This window comes from Girardinichthys multiradiatus, chromosome 12, assembly GCF_021462225.1.
Source record: "Girardinichthys multiradiatus isolate DD_20200921_A chromosome 12, DD_fGirMul_XY1, whole genome shotgun sequence".
Taxonomy (NCBI): domain Eukaryota; kingdom Metazoa; phylum Chordata; class Actinopteri; order Cyprinodontiformes; family Goodeidae; genus Girardinichthys; species Girardinichthys multiradiatus.
In genome coordinates, this window is record NC_061805.1 from 39,312,772 (window position 1) to 39,328,364 (window position 15,593).

A 15,593-nucleotide genomic window follows, 5' to 3' on the forward strand; every position below is an offset into this window, starting at 1 on the left:
CTGGACAGGGGTCCTAAACCCATCTGCAGAACCAGTATCTGCTCCTTTGTGCAAGGAGGAGCAGGATGAGTACTGTCAGAGCCCTACAAAATAACCTCTAGTGGGTCACTGGTGTGAATGTCTCTGATCAAACACATTAGAAACAGACTTCATGAGGGAAGCCTGAGGGCCCGACGTCCTTTTGTAGGCCTTGTGCTCTCTGCCCAGCACTGTGAAGCTTGGCCCGCATTTGATAGAAAACACCAGAATTGGCATGTTCGGCACTAGTGCCCTGTTCTTTCACAGACAAGAGAAGGTTCACTGTGAGCTAATGTGACACACGTGAATGGGTCTGGAGAGGTTGCGTTGAACCTTATGCTGCCTGCAACGTTGTTCAGCTTGATGGGTTTGGTGGTGGGCCAGTGTTGGTCTGGGAAGGCATATTTCCTGGCCTAAATCCAACAGAATGTCTTGGGGACATCATGTTTAGGTCCATCTGACACAACCAGGTTGTACCTTGAGCTGTCCAGGAGCTCAATGATACCCCTGGTCAGGATCTGGGAGGAGATACACAAAGACACCATCCGTCATATAAACGGGAGCATCCCCCGACATTGCCAGGCATGCGTACAAGCACATTGCAGCCATACAAACGACTGAGTACTTTTTTGAGTTGCTGCAGTGACATTTCGGCAAGTAAGACTACCCAGCAGCATCAGTTTTTTAGTTTACATTTGTATGTGACAGGTTAAGCCCTCTGTGGGTTGATCATTTTAATTTTCATCAAATAATGTGGCGTCGTTTTGTTCATAACATGTTACTCATTCCAAACCAGTATGGATATCCAGCATGATCATTTTTCCAATTGAGTTCTGATGTGTTTTTAAAGTCTTCCTTTAAGTTTTTTGAGCAGAGTATTAAAAGTCATTGAGGTTGGGTGAAAAAAACCATATTTATGTAATGAGTCAGAATATTATAAAAAGATCTGAGTGTTTTAAAACTTCATTGTTGCCCTTTCTTATCAAAAGTGATCAGACTGTACTTAGCTGCTACAAGAGACACACTTGAGCTTAAAGACTTGTGTTTGGTAATGAAACATGCAGGATCAGCGACTGCTCTGTGTGTGTAAGCCCCAAACATCAAGCATGATTCAGACTAATTCTCCCACACACTCTGTTTACACTTATGCTTCATTGAGTACAATTAATTTCTCGGGTCTCTGTATGCAAGCACTGACACGCCATTTAGTATTTTCTGAAAATATTTCAAAGGCCTTTGTTTTATTTTACTTAGCTACAGGTACAGAACACAGTAACTTCATTAAAAATTGGGAAAAGGTTTCATGAACTATTTGTTATGACGGGTAATGCTAAAAGCTATGATGAAGTTTGTTCCATATAAAATTAAATTATCATGTTGATTGTTTGTTACACAAAATGTATTTTTGTTTTTGTTTTTTGTGTACCCATCTAAATTATAGGGGTTATTTTTGTAAGAGGCAACAAGAATACGATTTGCAAGCTGGTTAAAACTCGAACCATGACGTGTTGTCCACTGTCATCTTTTTAGCGTTTGTGGCTTCCGACTACTTTTCCACTACTACTACTACTACTACTACAACTTCACCCGGAAGCCACATGTCCAAATACAGACATGGAGGGGCGGGGCCGGACACTGCCTTATTTGGAGTTTCCACTCGACCGGCTACATGGCCTCCAAGTCAAAGCAAGCCTGTGCAAACTATGTAATATTTACAAGCGATTAACTCCGTCAATTACTGTCTTTGTTTGACAATGATGCTGCTTGAAAAGGAAGCTGGAAGCAGCTTTCTGCAATATTGCGCATAAAGTGCGTGCAAATTCACAGGCAGAGAGAGAAAGAGAGAGAGGGGGAAAAATGGGAACACCATTGTCCAAAGTCCTGTCTGAACTTTTCAGGACAAGATGAGGCCTGATTGTAAACACAAAAATGCCTTAAAATCTAAATAGAATATACTGTTGGGATATAGTTGTAAATTATGGCATAAAGTGTATTGTATGAGTGAACGGCTTTATAGCCACAACACTCTACAGAAAGTAACACAAGGACTGAAAATAATCAAGATTAGGCGCTGACTTTATTTCACAAGGACAGAGAACGAATAGAAGAAGGACGCAGCTGTGTGTGCTATCTCGATTTTTTAAACTTAGATATCTCTCTCGGAGTCTTTTGCCTCCACTGTAGTTTCCACTCACTGACGCGCGGAGAGCCTGCTCATGGGCGTCCATGTCCATATATGGTCATCTACGTCATACAAATGTTCCATCCCCCTATTTAACACGGGTAAACTGGAGTCCCCTATCCAGCTCCAATAGAGCAAGCAGAGCTGCTCCTCTTGTTCAAGCAACACCACCATCATCTCCTCCTCCACCTTCATTGATTCACAGACTTCAAATTCCCTCACAAGCAGCCCGTCAGCTTCCACAGTGATCAGATTAATACCAACAATAGGCTGTGAGCGCTCAGAGGGGAGATAGCCGTCCTCCGCGGGATACTTTGGATAGGTACAGCACCGGGATCCATCCTGCTCCTGTCTCTTGCTTCCCGCCGTCCGAGCAGCACCTGTGCGTTTCTCCGTGTGGTTACTTGGATACCTGCGCGCTGTCCTCTGTAAATGTCGGACTGAAAATAACTGCTATGACAGGGAAACTAGCGGACAAGATCCCTCTTACCATGAGCAGTTTAATAAACACGATCCCCGACAGTCTCTACCCGGAGGAGGACATCCCCACCTCTATGAATATTTTCACCAGCACGGAGTCTATAAACCACTATTCACAGATGAACACAGGTAAGATTTTTTCTTAAATTTACTCGCTCTGTTGAAAGTGGCTAAAAGTGCGATGAGCGGGGACGGCAACAGTTGTCTTCGGGCTTGGAGCACCTGTTTGCGCTCTCACTCTGTTGCGCACAAAGGCAGATTCTTAACCTACACTTTAGAGACGTCAGGTGTGTACATCAGTTTGCCTACTTGTTGAAATGTAGATATAAGTAGGCCTAGTGATGGCATTGTGGTTGTTTTCTGTTGTTTTTTTTATTTTTTATTATTTGATTGTTTTGAGTCAATTATCCGTTGCCGAAGCGTCAGAATTTGAATCACAGCGAGAAAACGCAAACGCATCCAACTCATTTCAAAACTAAACGCACGCTGATTAGTAGTGTTAAAAACTGTCATGTTGTGATTTTAATTCTCAAAAGCTGAGAAATATTTTCCATTGAAAGGTTTCTGAGATAGATTATTGAAAAGTGGATTGACCCTCTGAGTAAAATCGGTAAGTGTGGCAGTGTGTGGTTAGATCAAAGTGCCTCAGATTTGATACCCACTTGCAAAGCGGGGGTCAACTACTTAAAACAATGACTTTCATTCACAACTCTATTAACACTGTTTTAGTAGGCGTGTGTGGGTGCATTCTCCTACATGAAACACGCTCAAAGCGCATGGCCCATGCGCCACCTTATATTTAAAGAAATTACAACAGCGGGTGCATTACTAATTGCTTTCGCTTAGTCCAAATTAATATTAAACGTTTAGGGGTTTTTTTTGTACCTTATTCTCTTGTTTTTAAAGCTGATTCCCTAAACAGACTAATAAAATTGCAATAAAATAGTCATTCAAAGCCTAATCTCTTAAAGAGACAGATTGTTGCTGAGAAAAATACAAAATCTCCAATTCTCTACTCTATAATCTTTCACCTTGGAGACTTTTACACGCGCGTTTTTCAATTTAAAGTTTTCCTGCCCATAAAATAATGAAAAGCCACATAGTTTTAATTTCGAAGAGATAACGCTCTTTAATTTATCCCAGATGTGTGCGTTTGAATTATCCATGCACTATAGGTCTTAAAATAAGCATATTATTATGTTTAATGTCAATCAAACACAAGCCAATCACGGCGTGCATGACCACTCTACATTTTATTTATACAGGTAATGCTATATAAGAGTGTGCTTTAATACTGGCTTTGATTTAGAAAAAGAAATCACAGCTAGCAGAGCGTTTCTGTGAAATTTCTGTTGAATCTCGTTAAAGTTCACATCATACACTGTTAAAATGGTTACCAGTGGGTATTTATTTGATGTGAATGGAAATAAAAATTTGCTGTGATTTAATAGGAGACACAGGGGTGTCACTATGAAGAAAGGAGGTTTGACTTTTTTGTGTCTAAAATTTTATTTCAATAACTATACACTTAATGATAAAACAAAATCTGTGAAGGTTTGTTTGTTAAATTTCAAATCAAACAATAAAAAAGATTCCTGTGATTTCACGTGTAAAAGAATATTTTCTAGACATTTGTATTGCCTTATTGCTGCATGATTCACCAGCCAAATTTCAGTGGCTTGTAATTGCTGAGACCAAATACGAACACCCCTATATGGTTCTCTGCAGATGGAAATAAATGTTAATTTTAACCTCTTTATATTAAATGATTCTGTTTAAACTCTTACATGTTTAGCCTTTAGAGCACAACTGTCCCAGAAATGTATCACTATTGATAGATCTGCAATTGTTTTTCATAGCATCATGGATAAAAAATAATAATAAATGAGCACAAGCGAGTGTGTGTCTGTAAATATGATGCTAGAATAAATATAATAGTAAAAAGTATGAAAAACATAATGAGGAAACACTAAAAAATTCTTCCAGATGTTCTTTTTTTTGTAAATGTGTCTAAAATTCCTGAGCATTCTGCATTTGGCGTCTGCCTCATAATCCTCCCTGTTGTTAAGACATCAAATCCTGCCATTCTTCTTTGGCTGTCCTCCTAAGGGACACAATGACTGGATCAAAGGGGGTGTTTAGGTCTTGATTTATGAGAGCTTGTGGAATCTGAGAGAGAGAGAGAGAGACACCACTCTCTCAGGAGGCAGCACTCAAGTCACTTAACTTCCAGGTCTGACAGGACTCACGTTTCTTCGTTGACTGTATGGGATTTTTTGTTATTATTCTTTTATCTTTTGTCACTTTTTTAACAATATGCAAAATAGGCTTCATTTTGGGACAAACCAAGGACTGCTTCTATAAGTTTGTTTAGGAAAATAAAGTTAATATCTATAGTTTTCTCTTCAGCTTCCACAAGCTTTTCTTCTTAAATGACTGCATTTTAAATTCATGTTTCAGAAACCAGGAGGATAATTTGCTCATGTGTCTTTTAAATCTTCTTTTATCTAGATAATATTATGGATCTAGGCATGGGAAGCGAGAAGACAAGCTCAGAGATACAATATGGATCCGGCTTCCAGTCCAACCGCAGCGGGCAGACTGTCACATATCTGGGGAAGTTTGCCTTTGACACTCCTCCTTCAGGTGGCATCAGTGGTTCTGGCTGGTGCCCCGACAACAACATTATAAGTCTCGTCAGTGCGGGCATCTTGGGCGTCTCTCCATCACCCAGCACGGTAACGACACAGACACCATCCTCTGCAGCAAACATGGGCGGACAGACATCAGACATGGAGCAGGTATATGGTCCTCCGCTGCCTGCCTATTCCACCTGCAGTGACCTGTACCAGGATCAAGTCTCCTTCCACCACAGCCCCGCCACCAGCACGGCTCTTGCCTACCCTGGAAATGAATATCACTCCACATCCAAAGCCCCCATGGATGGCAGCCTTTTTTCCATGATCCCTGACTACAACCTTTTTCATCATCAGGGAGAGGTTGGTGTCATGGAGCATAAGCCCTTCCAGACCATGGACCCCATCAGAGTCAACCCTCCACCCATCACACCCCTGGAAACCATCAGAGCATTCAAAGACAAGCAGCAAATCCACCCAGGATTCATTGGTGGGCAGCAGCACCCGCCTCAGCATCACCCGCCGCCTCAGACTCTCACCCTCAAACCTATCCGTCCCAGGAAGTACCCCAACCGCCCAAGCAAAACTCCTGTCCACGAACGGCCACACGCCTGTCCTGCTGAGAACTGTGACAGACGTTTCTCGCGCTCAGACGAGCTCACACGTCACCTCCGCATCCACACTGGTCACAAGCCCTTCCAGTGCCGAATATGCATGAGGTCCTTCAGCCGGAGTGACCACCTGACCACACACATCCGCACACACACGGGTGAGAAACCCTTCTCCTGTGAGTTTTGTGGACGCAAGTTCGCCAGGAGTGACGAGCGAAAGAGACATGCAAAGGTTCACCTGAAACAGAAGGACAAGAAGCAGGCGGACAAGAGCAGTGGTGTGGCTGGGAGCCACAGCTCGCCACCCAGCTCCTGCGGTGGCCCAGCGGTGGGAGCATCATGACCATCACTACATGCACATGGACTAGACCCTAGCCAGAGACCATACAGAGACTTAGGAAGAAAGGATCACATTCACTATGAAAAAAATAGGTGATTCTCTTCTTTGTTTACACTCCGGCTCCTTTCAGTTCCTTCTATTTTGAGATGGACGTCTTTAGTGTAAGTCAGAGGGGAAGGGCTGCTTTCCTCTTGTTTTTTAAAAGCAATTCAGAGCCTCAGTTACTGTAACATAGTTTAGACAGAGAGATGGACACTTCAGCACATTCTGCCGCAGAGGTCTTTGTGTATCACTAGGTTCTGAGGTGGATGTGTCATTTTACAGAAACTGTTTTCATTGAAAGAAAGCCAGAATGCATGAGAGAGGCTGAAGCTGACAAAAAGAGCTCAGTGAGAAGGCGTTTTGTCTGGGGTGTATGCATTAATTTTATTAGGCTGTTTAAAAGTGCAATTGGTTATATTTGTGTATCGTCATGATTTTCTTAATGATGGCACGTGACTGTATTTTTTTTGTTGTTATTTTTGTTAAGGTGTGTTTTTTTATATTTGAATGTTTCTTTCTTTTTGTTGTTTTCTAAGAATTATTTTTAAAGAATGTGCCAAATGTATTGCAGTGATGCAGCCAACATTCCTTATATTTGTTTCTGACATTTGCCTAACCCAAGAGTGGCATCAGCTTAGCACAGCTGTGGAGACAATGGAAAGATCAGATTCCACATAGCAGATTTAGATAAACCTGCACAGTTTGTTTGAATCAAGATTTTTGCAGAATAGGTCTTATAAAGCAAAACCCAATGTCTTGTCGTGTTACGTGCACAAACATGTCTGCAGCAACTGATGCCTTTGCCAATACTTATTTATTTTTACTCACTGTGAGACATCCTGTGTGTTGTTTTTCTCCTTTTTAAATCTTGGTTTGCCATTGTGTTACCAAATGTACTTTCTGTTGCTCTTTTTTTTTTATAAATGCTCAATAATACTGTTTATTTTTCATGACTTCTGCAATATGCAATTGAGTACAGACATATGCCACTAACCCGCAAATCAACTTAACTTAGAGCACCGTTATAGATAATGAACTATTTAATTAAAAAACACTGGGTTGCCAACAAGCAGTATGTTAAAGAGAAGACGAATATGGGCCTCGGCATGTCTTCTTATTTTGTAACATCTAAACTACCAAAAGATGAGCAGAAAATGGTAAGAGAATAAAAAAAAGATCCATGTTTACATATTTCTAATTCAGAGACTGGACTGCAAATGTATGTGTTCTTCTTTTTGTACAGTATACAAATATGTATGCAGGTAGCTACAGTAGAAGTTTCACTTTTTGTACTAAAATGTCAAATGCACCACAGTTCAGTGTTAAATTGTGCATAAATGTGCATTCCTTCATGCACACTATGTAAATACAAACGTCTGCATAAACAAGAACTCTCAATTGACTGAATGCTTGTGCGGAACATGTCTTAAAGCTTTCAGTAAAACAAAATATTATATTGTCAAAATGTTTATAGATCCCAGCAGTGGTGCCAAATATGTTGTTTTATCTTCCACTCAAAGAAAATTCACAAAGACAAAAAATAAAAAGACAACACCATCTAAAGGCTTTACAGTGGAGACCAGTTAAAAACAGCACTAATGTGTTCTTTGAATAAACTGCTATTTGTTTTTTTTATTTTGTGTATGTCCATTAAATAAATATTGGTCATTTTAATTACCAAAGCCTCTCAGCTGTATAAAAACACTGGTTATTCGTAAGACGCTTCCCCAAATGACTGAACCTATTCATAAACAAAATACATTACGGATCATGCAAATAATTCCCACTAATGACTCCTCACTTACTTTCCTCATTTTTACAGTGAGAGAAGGAGGCACTTGTTTTATCTTTTAGCAACATTTCGTGTAGGCTATCGATGGCTTCACTTGGATCCAAGTATATTGTCATTATGTTAATTATTATCACAACAAAAGCACATTTACATTTTTTTTAAAGTTTGTTTTACTGGAGAAACAGTTTTGCCTTACTTTTACAGAGCAAAAACATTTAAGATTGCATTTTGGGCTGAGTGCCAGACATTTGTTTTACATTCCAAAGAAAACAAGTTTTACAATTTTGCTTGACTGTGTTTTTATATACTTTTATCACCTCATTTGTAGTACTATTTGATGGGAAAAAGCTGCTTTAAAAAATACTGCACCCATCAGCACAAACAACTACTGGGCTAAAGGAGTTTAGGAACTGACTAATGCAAAGGCCAAAGGAAAGGTTTAGACGAGCAGTGCCGCATAGAAACCAGTACACGCTGTAAAAGAGCTCTGAAGGCCATTCGGTCTCTTTCCTGAAACAGTTTTCACTGCTCTGCTTCCTGGCAAGTATCCACTTATTTTCCAATTAATTTGGCCTCAGCGGGTCCTTTCTAAACTCATCTACATGGTTAAATGAGCATGCCTCCTTGCACTTGTGTAAAAAGTTTAAAAGTTCTGACTGCCAATAGCTGTAATTCAATAGGCTTGTGGCATGGAATCCTGTAGTCCCATCGCATTGTTTGGGCAATGACAAATTCAAGTTCTGCTCCAGCAACTGAAATACAAAACCTGAATAACCCCAAAATTGATTTTGCAGACTGAACTATTAAACTAACTTTCAAATCTCCAGTATCAAATAATGAGTTCAACAGCTAATTTGTTTCACTATACAATTGTCATGGACCAGGTTGAAATTGGCAATAAGCAATACCCTTATATGGATCAGAAGGAAAAGAATAGATACAACATGAAAGATAATAAGAAAACTACAGCCTGTAATTATTTCTAGACTTATTAGATGTTATAAGTACATACTGTGGATCATTTAGACCTTATTTTACCAAAAGTTTTTCTCTCCAGGAAGAGAACATTATGTTCCTGTTGCTCTGTGTTGAAGAATGATGATAAGTAAGGCGAGGATAACAGCAAAATATTTCAACATCCAAATGAAGCCATGTAATTACAAGTTTAGAAATGATATTTCCTCAACCTCACAGTGTCTGTTACGCTTTATTTTTTATGTTTTTGTAAATTTTGTAAAATTTATATTATCCCTTGCCCCCAGCCCACCACTTGCTTCCTCAGTACTGTTTGTCTGTTATATTATAGCACAGGGTGCAAAACCGTCTTCTGAATACTAACTATTGTAATATGTGGATGCCATAAGCATTCATGATTGACCTGTTAAACTCCAAACAAACTCCTTATAATGTATTTACTTTCCTCTATGAATTACTTATCATATGTGCTCAATATTCTATTGGCCAAAAGTAGGTGGCTGAAAGGTCCTCAGCTCCATGTTGGATTCGAGCCAACATCGGCAGCCATCATTGCACTGAACTGGGTTGCAGGGTTGGCTGATCAAAAACAATACATGGTGGGAACTCCACAGGAGCAACAAATCATAAACGTGACCCTCGTCTGTTTGCAGCTGAAGGCAGCCTTGTGCTAATGTTTCTGCATAACGGTTTGATTCAGATTTCACGAAATCGGCCCTGTGCAAGGCACTGAGCCTTGGCTCACTTATGGCAATTCATGGTCATCAATTTTTTTTAAAACAAAACAGAAAAAAAACCTAGTCATGACTTCAGCAACATGTAGATATTATTCTAAGCAACTCATGTCATCTTATGGACTACAGGGTGGCGTCAGGGATTCAGCAGTGACGCTGGTGTTAAAACAGAGTCGATGCTCACTGTTTTCTGTTGTGCTGTGTTTCCTTTCATTAACAGAATATCCTCACGTTTGCATGTGCACGGAAAGTGCCACCCACACTTTCTGGTGGTGGTACTCCCTTTTTTTTTATTATGCATGAAAAAAGTCACATGGGTGAAAAGGAACAAACCTAACAACAATGCAAGATGGATAACTGGAAACACACATTGGGATAACTGTTCTGTTGGCTTTTTTGTTAAAGAAAAGGGGTCTTGTTCAAAGTGTTGTGGATGTCTTTTGCCTATTTAATGTTTTATTACCTTATAATAAGGTCATTTTATGCTGAGCTGAATATTTAAATTAATTTTACTATATCTTTGTGATAGGGAGATGTGCTCCCCTGTTTACCTGGCACTTCAGTTTGTTGTAATGCAAATGTTTTGTTATTTCTATGTAAGTACTTGAATAAAGAAATATATAACTTTCCTTTTGTTTGCCTAGTTTTTCATTTTCTTGCAAACACACAAAATTAAAAGAACATCATAAACTACCATTTAATGACAAAAGAGGAATATTTTATGTGTTAATATTAACATATTACGCCACTTCTAGGACATTTGTTTAGCTCTTTTCATAGAAAAAATTACCTTAGAGGAAACTGAAGCGGCTCGGCTGAAGTAACTTCCTGTTGGACGCTCGCCTGTATGGAGTGACAGAAAGCGATGTTTCTGGGAAGATAACATTATACTCAGGGGCAACGGCATAAAAGTTATCTCAAAATGAGCTGGTATGTATCTCTGCTTCATAATAGTTGTGTTGTCTGTGAATAAATTGTAAGTTTAATCAATGTATTTGAAATTACAGAGGAGCGGCTAATCGCCTGGGGCTCAGGCTAGTTCCTGGAATGGCTAACCAAACTGCACTAGCAACGGAGTTAGCCTTAGCGTTTAAACTACGTGACTCACAAATATAACCTTTTCTATTGAATTGTATCTTGTAAATTAGACTTTGGGTAGTTTAAACTAAGCACATAACTCACTTGTTTCTGAAAAGGCATTTTCTGATGACATTTAGAGTCGTAAACCTGAACTAAATGATGCTTGAATAAGTATATAACCACGTATTATTACAGTATTTGTTAGCTAACAGTTCCAACTCCTGGCAACTTTATGCTTGACAAATAATAATTTCCTATATAAACTATGATACTAATAGCTGAAGGTACGTCTACTGCTAGCTGAGGTTTCAGGAATTTTAAAGAAGTTCATGTAGTTCCTCTAAAACATGGGCATTTGTTGTAGCTAGTTGTTAGGGCAGCAGGGTCGGTTCCGAAGACATTCAGAGCGGTTTTGTTTCATTCTGGTCCTTGGAATCCACTTCCATGTGGGTTTTAGAGGTCCCCTGGTTCTACACACCTGATTTGAATTGAGTTATGATTAACAAACTTGTGCTGATGCTAATGACAAACAGGTTGAATCCCTTCTCCCACACACCTGATTTAAGTTAAACATCTTTATAACCTAAAGGCCACCTAATTCTAAGTAGTGATATTCTAAGTGATATGGCAAAATATATCACAATTTTATTATTTTGTCGCTATTCCCCTACACAAGATTTTAAAGAAAGAAACACAACATGCCATAACTTTGGGGTAAGATTATTTCTTACCATATTCTAATCAATTTGCACAAACTTTGCCAAAAGTTGTCATGCACCGTTGACATTTAGGAATATGTTCTCATTTTAAGCCATCACAAACTATTTTGTCCTACTCAAAACAACGTATTTTGAATTTTAATTTTTTAATACATATGTAACTGTAGGAAAATTTATGTCATGGTTATTGTGTGACGATTCATTATTAGTTTAACTTTGGCGTCCATGTTACCAAGATTAATTGTATCAGTCAGTCAGTCATTTTCTACCACTTATTCCATAGTGGGTCGCGGGGAGCTGGTGCCTATCTCCAGCAGTCTATGGGCGAGAGGCAGGGTACACCCTGGATAGGTCGCCAGTCCATCGCAGGGCAACACACAAACAACCATGCACACACTCATTCATACACCTAAGGGCAATTTAGAGTGACCAATTAACCTAACAGGCATGTCTTTGGACTGTGGGAGGAAGCCGGAGTACCCGGTGAGAACCCACGCATGCACAGGGAGAACATGCAAACTCCATGCAGAAGGACCCCTGGTTGGGAAACGAACCCAGGACCTTCTTGCTGCAAGGCAACAGTGCTACCAACTGCACCACTGTGCAGCCCATTAATTGTATCATTCGCTCACTAACACTCTCAAAGTGCTTTATACCTGCACTTACGGTAAAGGTTTGCTGTATTGGTGCTATCAATAGCGGCCTATATTTAATTTTAAGGTAATTGTATTTTCAACTCACTATAATAATACTGTTCTAGCACCATGTTAATTATTAAAACAAGTGAACATTTCCTCTTCTTAGTTTAGACAAAAGGAGAACATTTTAATCTTTGAGTCTGAACAAGAGCATAGACCTACAATGAATAGAATGTGCCATATAGACAAACTTTCTGTGTATTAAATTGGGGAACAATAAGACTTAACTTTCTGTCGTTTAAATCTCTTACCATTTTTCACATTTAGTGCGTTGTTTGTTGTTTGGTTTGCAACAAAAAGCAACGACCTTTCCTGCATGTGCAACCAAAAGCAGGGCTGTGCAATATCAGGTATATCAGCAATATCATGATATTCAACAATACCTCAGCTGCATAAAACATGCAGTTGAGGTATTGTTGAATATCACGATGTACTCGTCGTACTCGTTCTCTTCCGCTTAACCAGGGACCAGGTCGCGGGGGCAGCAGACTCAGCAGAGACACCCAGACGTCCCTCTCCCCATACACCTCCTCCAGCTCCTCCGGGTGGAGCCCAAGGCGTTCCCAGGCCAGCCGAGAGAAATAATCCCTCCAGCCGTCCCCTGGGCCTCCTCCCGGTGGGACGTGCCTGGAACACCTCCCGGGGAAGGCGTCCAGGAGGCATCCGGTATAGATGCCCGAGCCACCTCAACTGGCTCCTCTCGATGTGGAGGAGCAGCGGCTCTACTCCGAGACCCTCCCGGATGGCCGAGCTCCTCACCCTATCTCTAAAGGAGTGCCCGGCCACCCTACGGAGGAAGCTCATTTCAACTGCTTATATCCAGGATCTCTTTCTTTCGGTCTTGACCCAAAGTTCATGGCAACAGGAGAGGGTAGGAACGTAGACCGACCAGTAAATCGAGAGCTTCGCTGTTCGGCTCAGCTCTCCCTTCACCATAAACGGACCGGCACAGCGCCCTCATTACTGCGGCAGCTGCACCGATCCGTCTGTCAAACTCCCGCTCCATTCTTCCCTCACTCGTGAACAAGACCCCGAGGTACTTAAACTCCTCTACTTGAGGCAGGAACTCCCCTCCAACCTGAAGAGGGCAAGCCACCCTTTTCCGGTCGAGAACCATGATCTCGGACTTGGAGGAGCTGATCCTCGTCCCAGCCGCTTCACACTCGGCTGCGAACCGCCCCAGGGCATGCTGTAGGTCTTGGCTAGAGGGGGCCAGCAGGACCACGTCATCTGCAAAAAGAAGAGACGAAATCCACTGGTCCCCAAAGCAGGCCCCCTCCGGTCCTTGACTGCGCCTAGAAATCTTGTCCATAAAAGTTATGAACAGGTCCAACTTAGTGCCGGCAATGCGAACCAAACTCCTGCTACGCTCGTACAGAGATCGGATGGCCCCTAATAAAGGGCCCCCGACTCCGTACCACCCACAGGGCATCACGAGGGACACAGTCGAATGCTTTCTCCAGGTCCACATGTGGACCGGTTAGGCAAACTCCCATGAACCCTTAAGTACCCTGTAGAGGGTATAGAGCTGGTCCAGTGTTCCACGGCTGGGACAAAAACCACACTGCTCCTCCTCAAGCCGAGGTACGACTATCGGCCGGACTCTCCTCTCCGATACCCTGGCATAGGCCTTACCAGGGAGTGTGTATATTACGATGCCTATGTCAAGTACGTTTGACCCACATTTTTCTCACTTTTCTCTTTCTTTTCCATTATCACAATAGCAGCCTTTTCCAATGCAGCGACTTTTAGCCATAACTTGGGATTTTAAAAGCCCTCCATGTGTTTTGTTGCAATTTAAGCCGAGTAATTTCAATATCCCGGGTCCGCACTTTCTCAGGTAAAAGGTTCTGGTCTGGGGGAATGACTTTCAGATTACCCTGGGATTGTTGAGTGCCGGGGTTATGTGCAGAGCAACGATGAATGGTGAACCCTTTTTTGCAGTGTTCTGACTTTCTCTGACCCGTCATATTTAGGACCTGCGGATTGTTGTCGTCTTCTAAGACGCTGTCTTCGGGCAATCACCTGCTTTTCTTTCCCTTGCAGATCACTGGGTTTCAGTTACAATGCGGTACAACACCACTAGCAAAAGGGATACGGGCTTCTCAGTCAGGCTTTGATTGTTTGGCCTTTGGTTTCTTATTACCACCACCCGCTGGAATTAATGTATAGTGCAGTTTTCTTCACAATTTCCGCATTCATCAATAGGCTGATTTAAATACATTTCCGCTGCCTTTTAGAGTAGTAGCAACAGAAAGCTACCCAGCATTCCTCTTACTTGGGTAAACAAAATTCCAGGTATTTAAATCTCGGGACTTTCAGTGGAAACGGGGCTAATGCCGCCACCACTCTGTCTGTTGCAGCATCTCGGTCTTTATCAGATTTAAGCATCAGCGGCAGGAAGAGTGCATGCAAATATAACGTTGGATTGCAGAAGGTGAATGCAGTTAAACCTAAATTATTACATACTGTGAGGGTTCAATGCCTCTCTGCATCACTGATCTCAGTACATGTGAATGGAACTGTGTTTCTAACATTGAAGGAACTGGTCAGCAATGTTACACTTCCTGTGAGGTTGGTGTTATTCCCTTTTCATTATTCATGAATTCTATACAAGAGAAAACAAAGAGAAACTAACTTTTTTCAACACATGTATGACGTGTATGAATATTAACTTGTTTTACAATGTTCTACACATTTGGTGTCATTTTAAAGCGAGATCATAAGCAAGATGCCGTCATTCAGTTCAGCCCAGCAGCAATGGCTGACAAGCAGGACTTTTGCCATCATGTACTGCCAACCAGAAGGTCAAGAGTGGAGAGCTCCGCCACTGAAAAGGGCCTTTTATTGTCTCTGCTGACTAATGCATTCCAGCTTTGCCTCTACACTAGGTTTTATGACGTAAGAGGTTTGACTTTGGGGTCATCATCAAAACAATTCCACTTCCCAATATCTTCAACTAGCCTTCTGTGCTCTATGGAATAGGTCAAATGATGCCGTATCTCTCTAATGGTGTACAAATTTGCAGTTTTAGTGAAAAGCCATTGGTTTCTCCAGCTAGTACATAATTTGTCCCTAATAAAAAAGACTGTAATGTCTTTGTTCTTGCCTACGTGCTTACGGGAGGCCGGTGACGTGTACCCTATTACAGCAGAGATCAGATACCTCTTTAATTGCTTGTTGTTTAACTTGTTAATGACTGAAAAGGAATCAAAGAAACATTTCTAACCTTTTTTTTTCTGTGCCTGGAAAAAAAGTTGCACCAGTGACCAATAACATGTATTAC

General features: G+C 41.1%; 2 protein-coding genes across 3 annotated transcripts in view; both read left to right on the top strand.

Annotated features, from left to right (window-relative positions):
* The first annotated feature begins 2,351 nt into the window (after nt 1–2,351).
* egr3 (early growth response 3) lies at nt 2,352–10,439 on the top strand. Of its 2 annotated transcripts, none has more exons than XM_047380231.1 (2): nt 2,352–2,809; nt 5,192–10,439. In XM_047380231.1, exons 1-2 carry the CDS (start codon nt 2,656–2,658, stop codon nt 6,268–6,270), a joined length of 1,233 nt encoding a protein of 410 aa, XP_047236187.1. In that variant the 5' UTR covers nt 2,352–2,655; the 3' UTR covers nt 6,271–10,439. The 2 variants fall into 2 exon arrangements, with proteins under 2 accessions (XP_047236187.1, XP_047236188.1); XM_047380232.1 differs by lacking the exon at nt 2,352–2,809 and adding an exon at nt 4,335–4,944.
* Nucleotides 10,440–10,607: 168 nt separating this feature from the next.
* bin3 (bridging integrator 3) overlaps nt 10,608–15,593 on the top strand; it is a 37,545-nt gene continuing 32,559 nt past the window's right edge. The window contains exon 1 of the mRNA XM_047380763.1: nt 10,608–10,740. Within this exon, the coding sequence (XP_047236719.1) occupies nt 10,733–10,740 (8 nt within the window). The 5' untranslated portion in view covers nt 10,608–10,732. The remainder of the gene's footprint in view (nt 10,741–15,593) is intronic.

What these genes read in the sequence shown, in the direction of transcription:
- egr3 (XM_047380231.1), top strand. Translation starts at nt 2,656, where the DNA reads ATGACAGGGAAACTAGCGGACAAGATCCCTCTTACCATGAGCAGTTTA. An exon ending in CTATTCACAGATGAACACAG is followed by an intron (nt 2,810 to 5,191) that starts GTAAGATTTTTT and finishes TCTTTTATCTAG; the next exon opens with ATAATATTATGGATCTAGGC.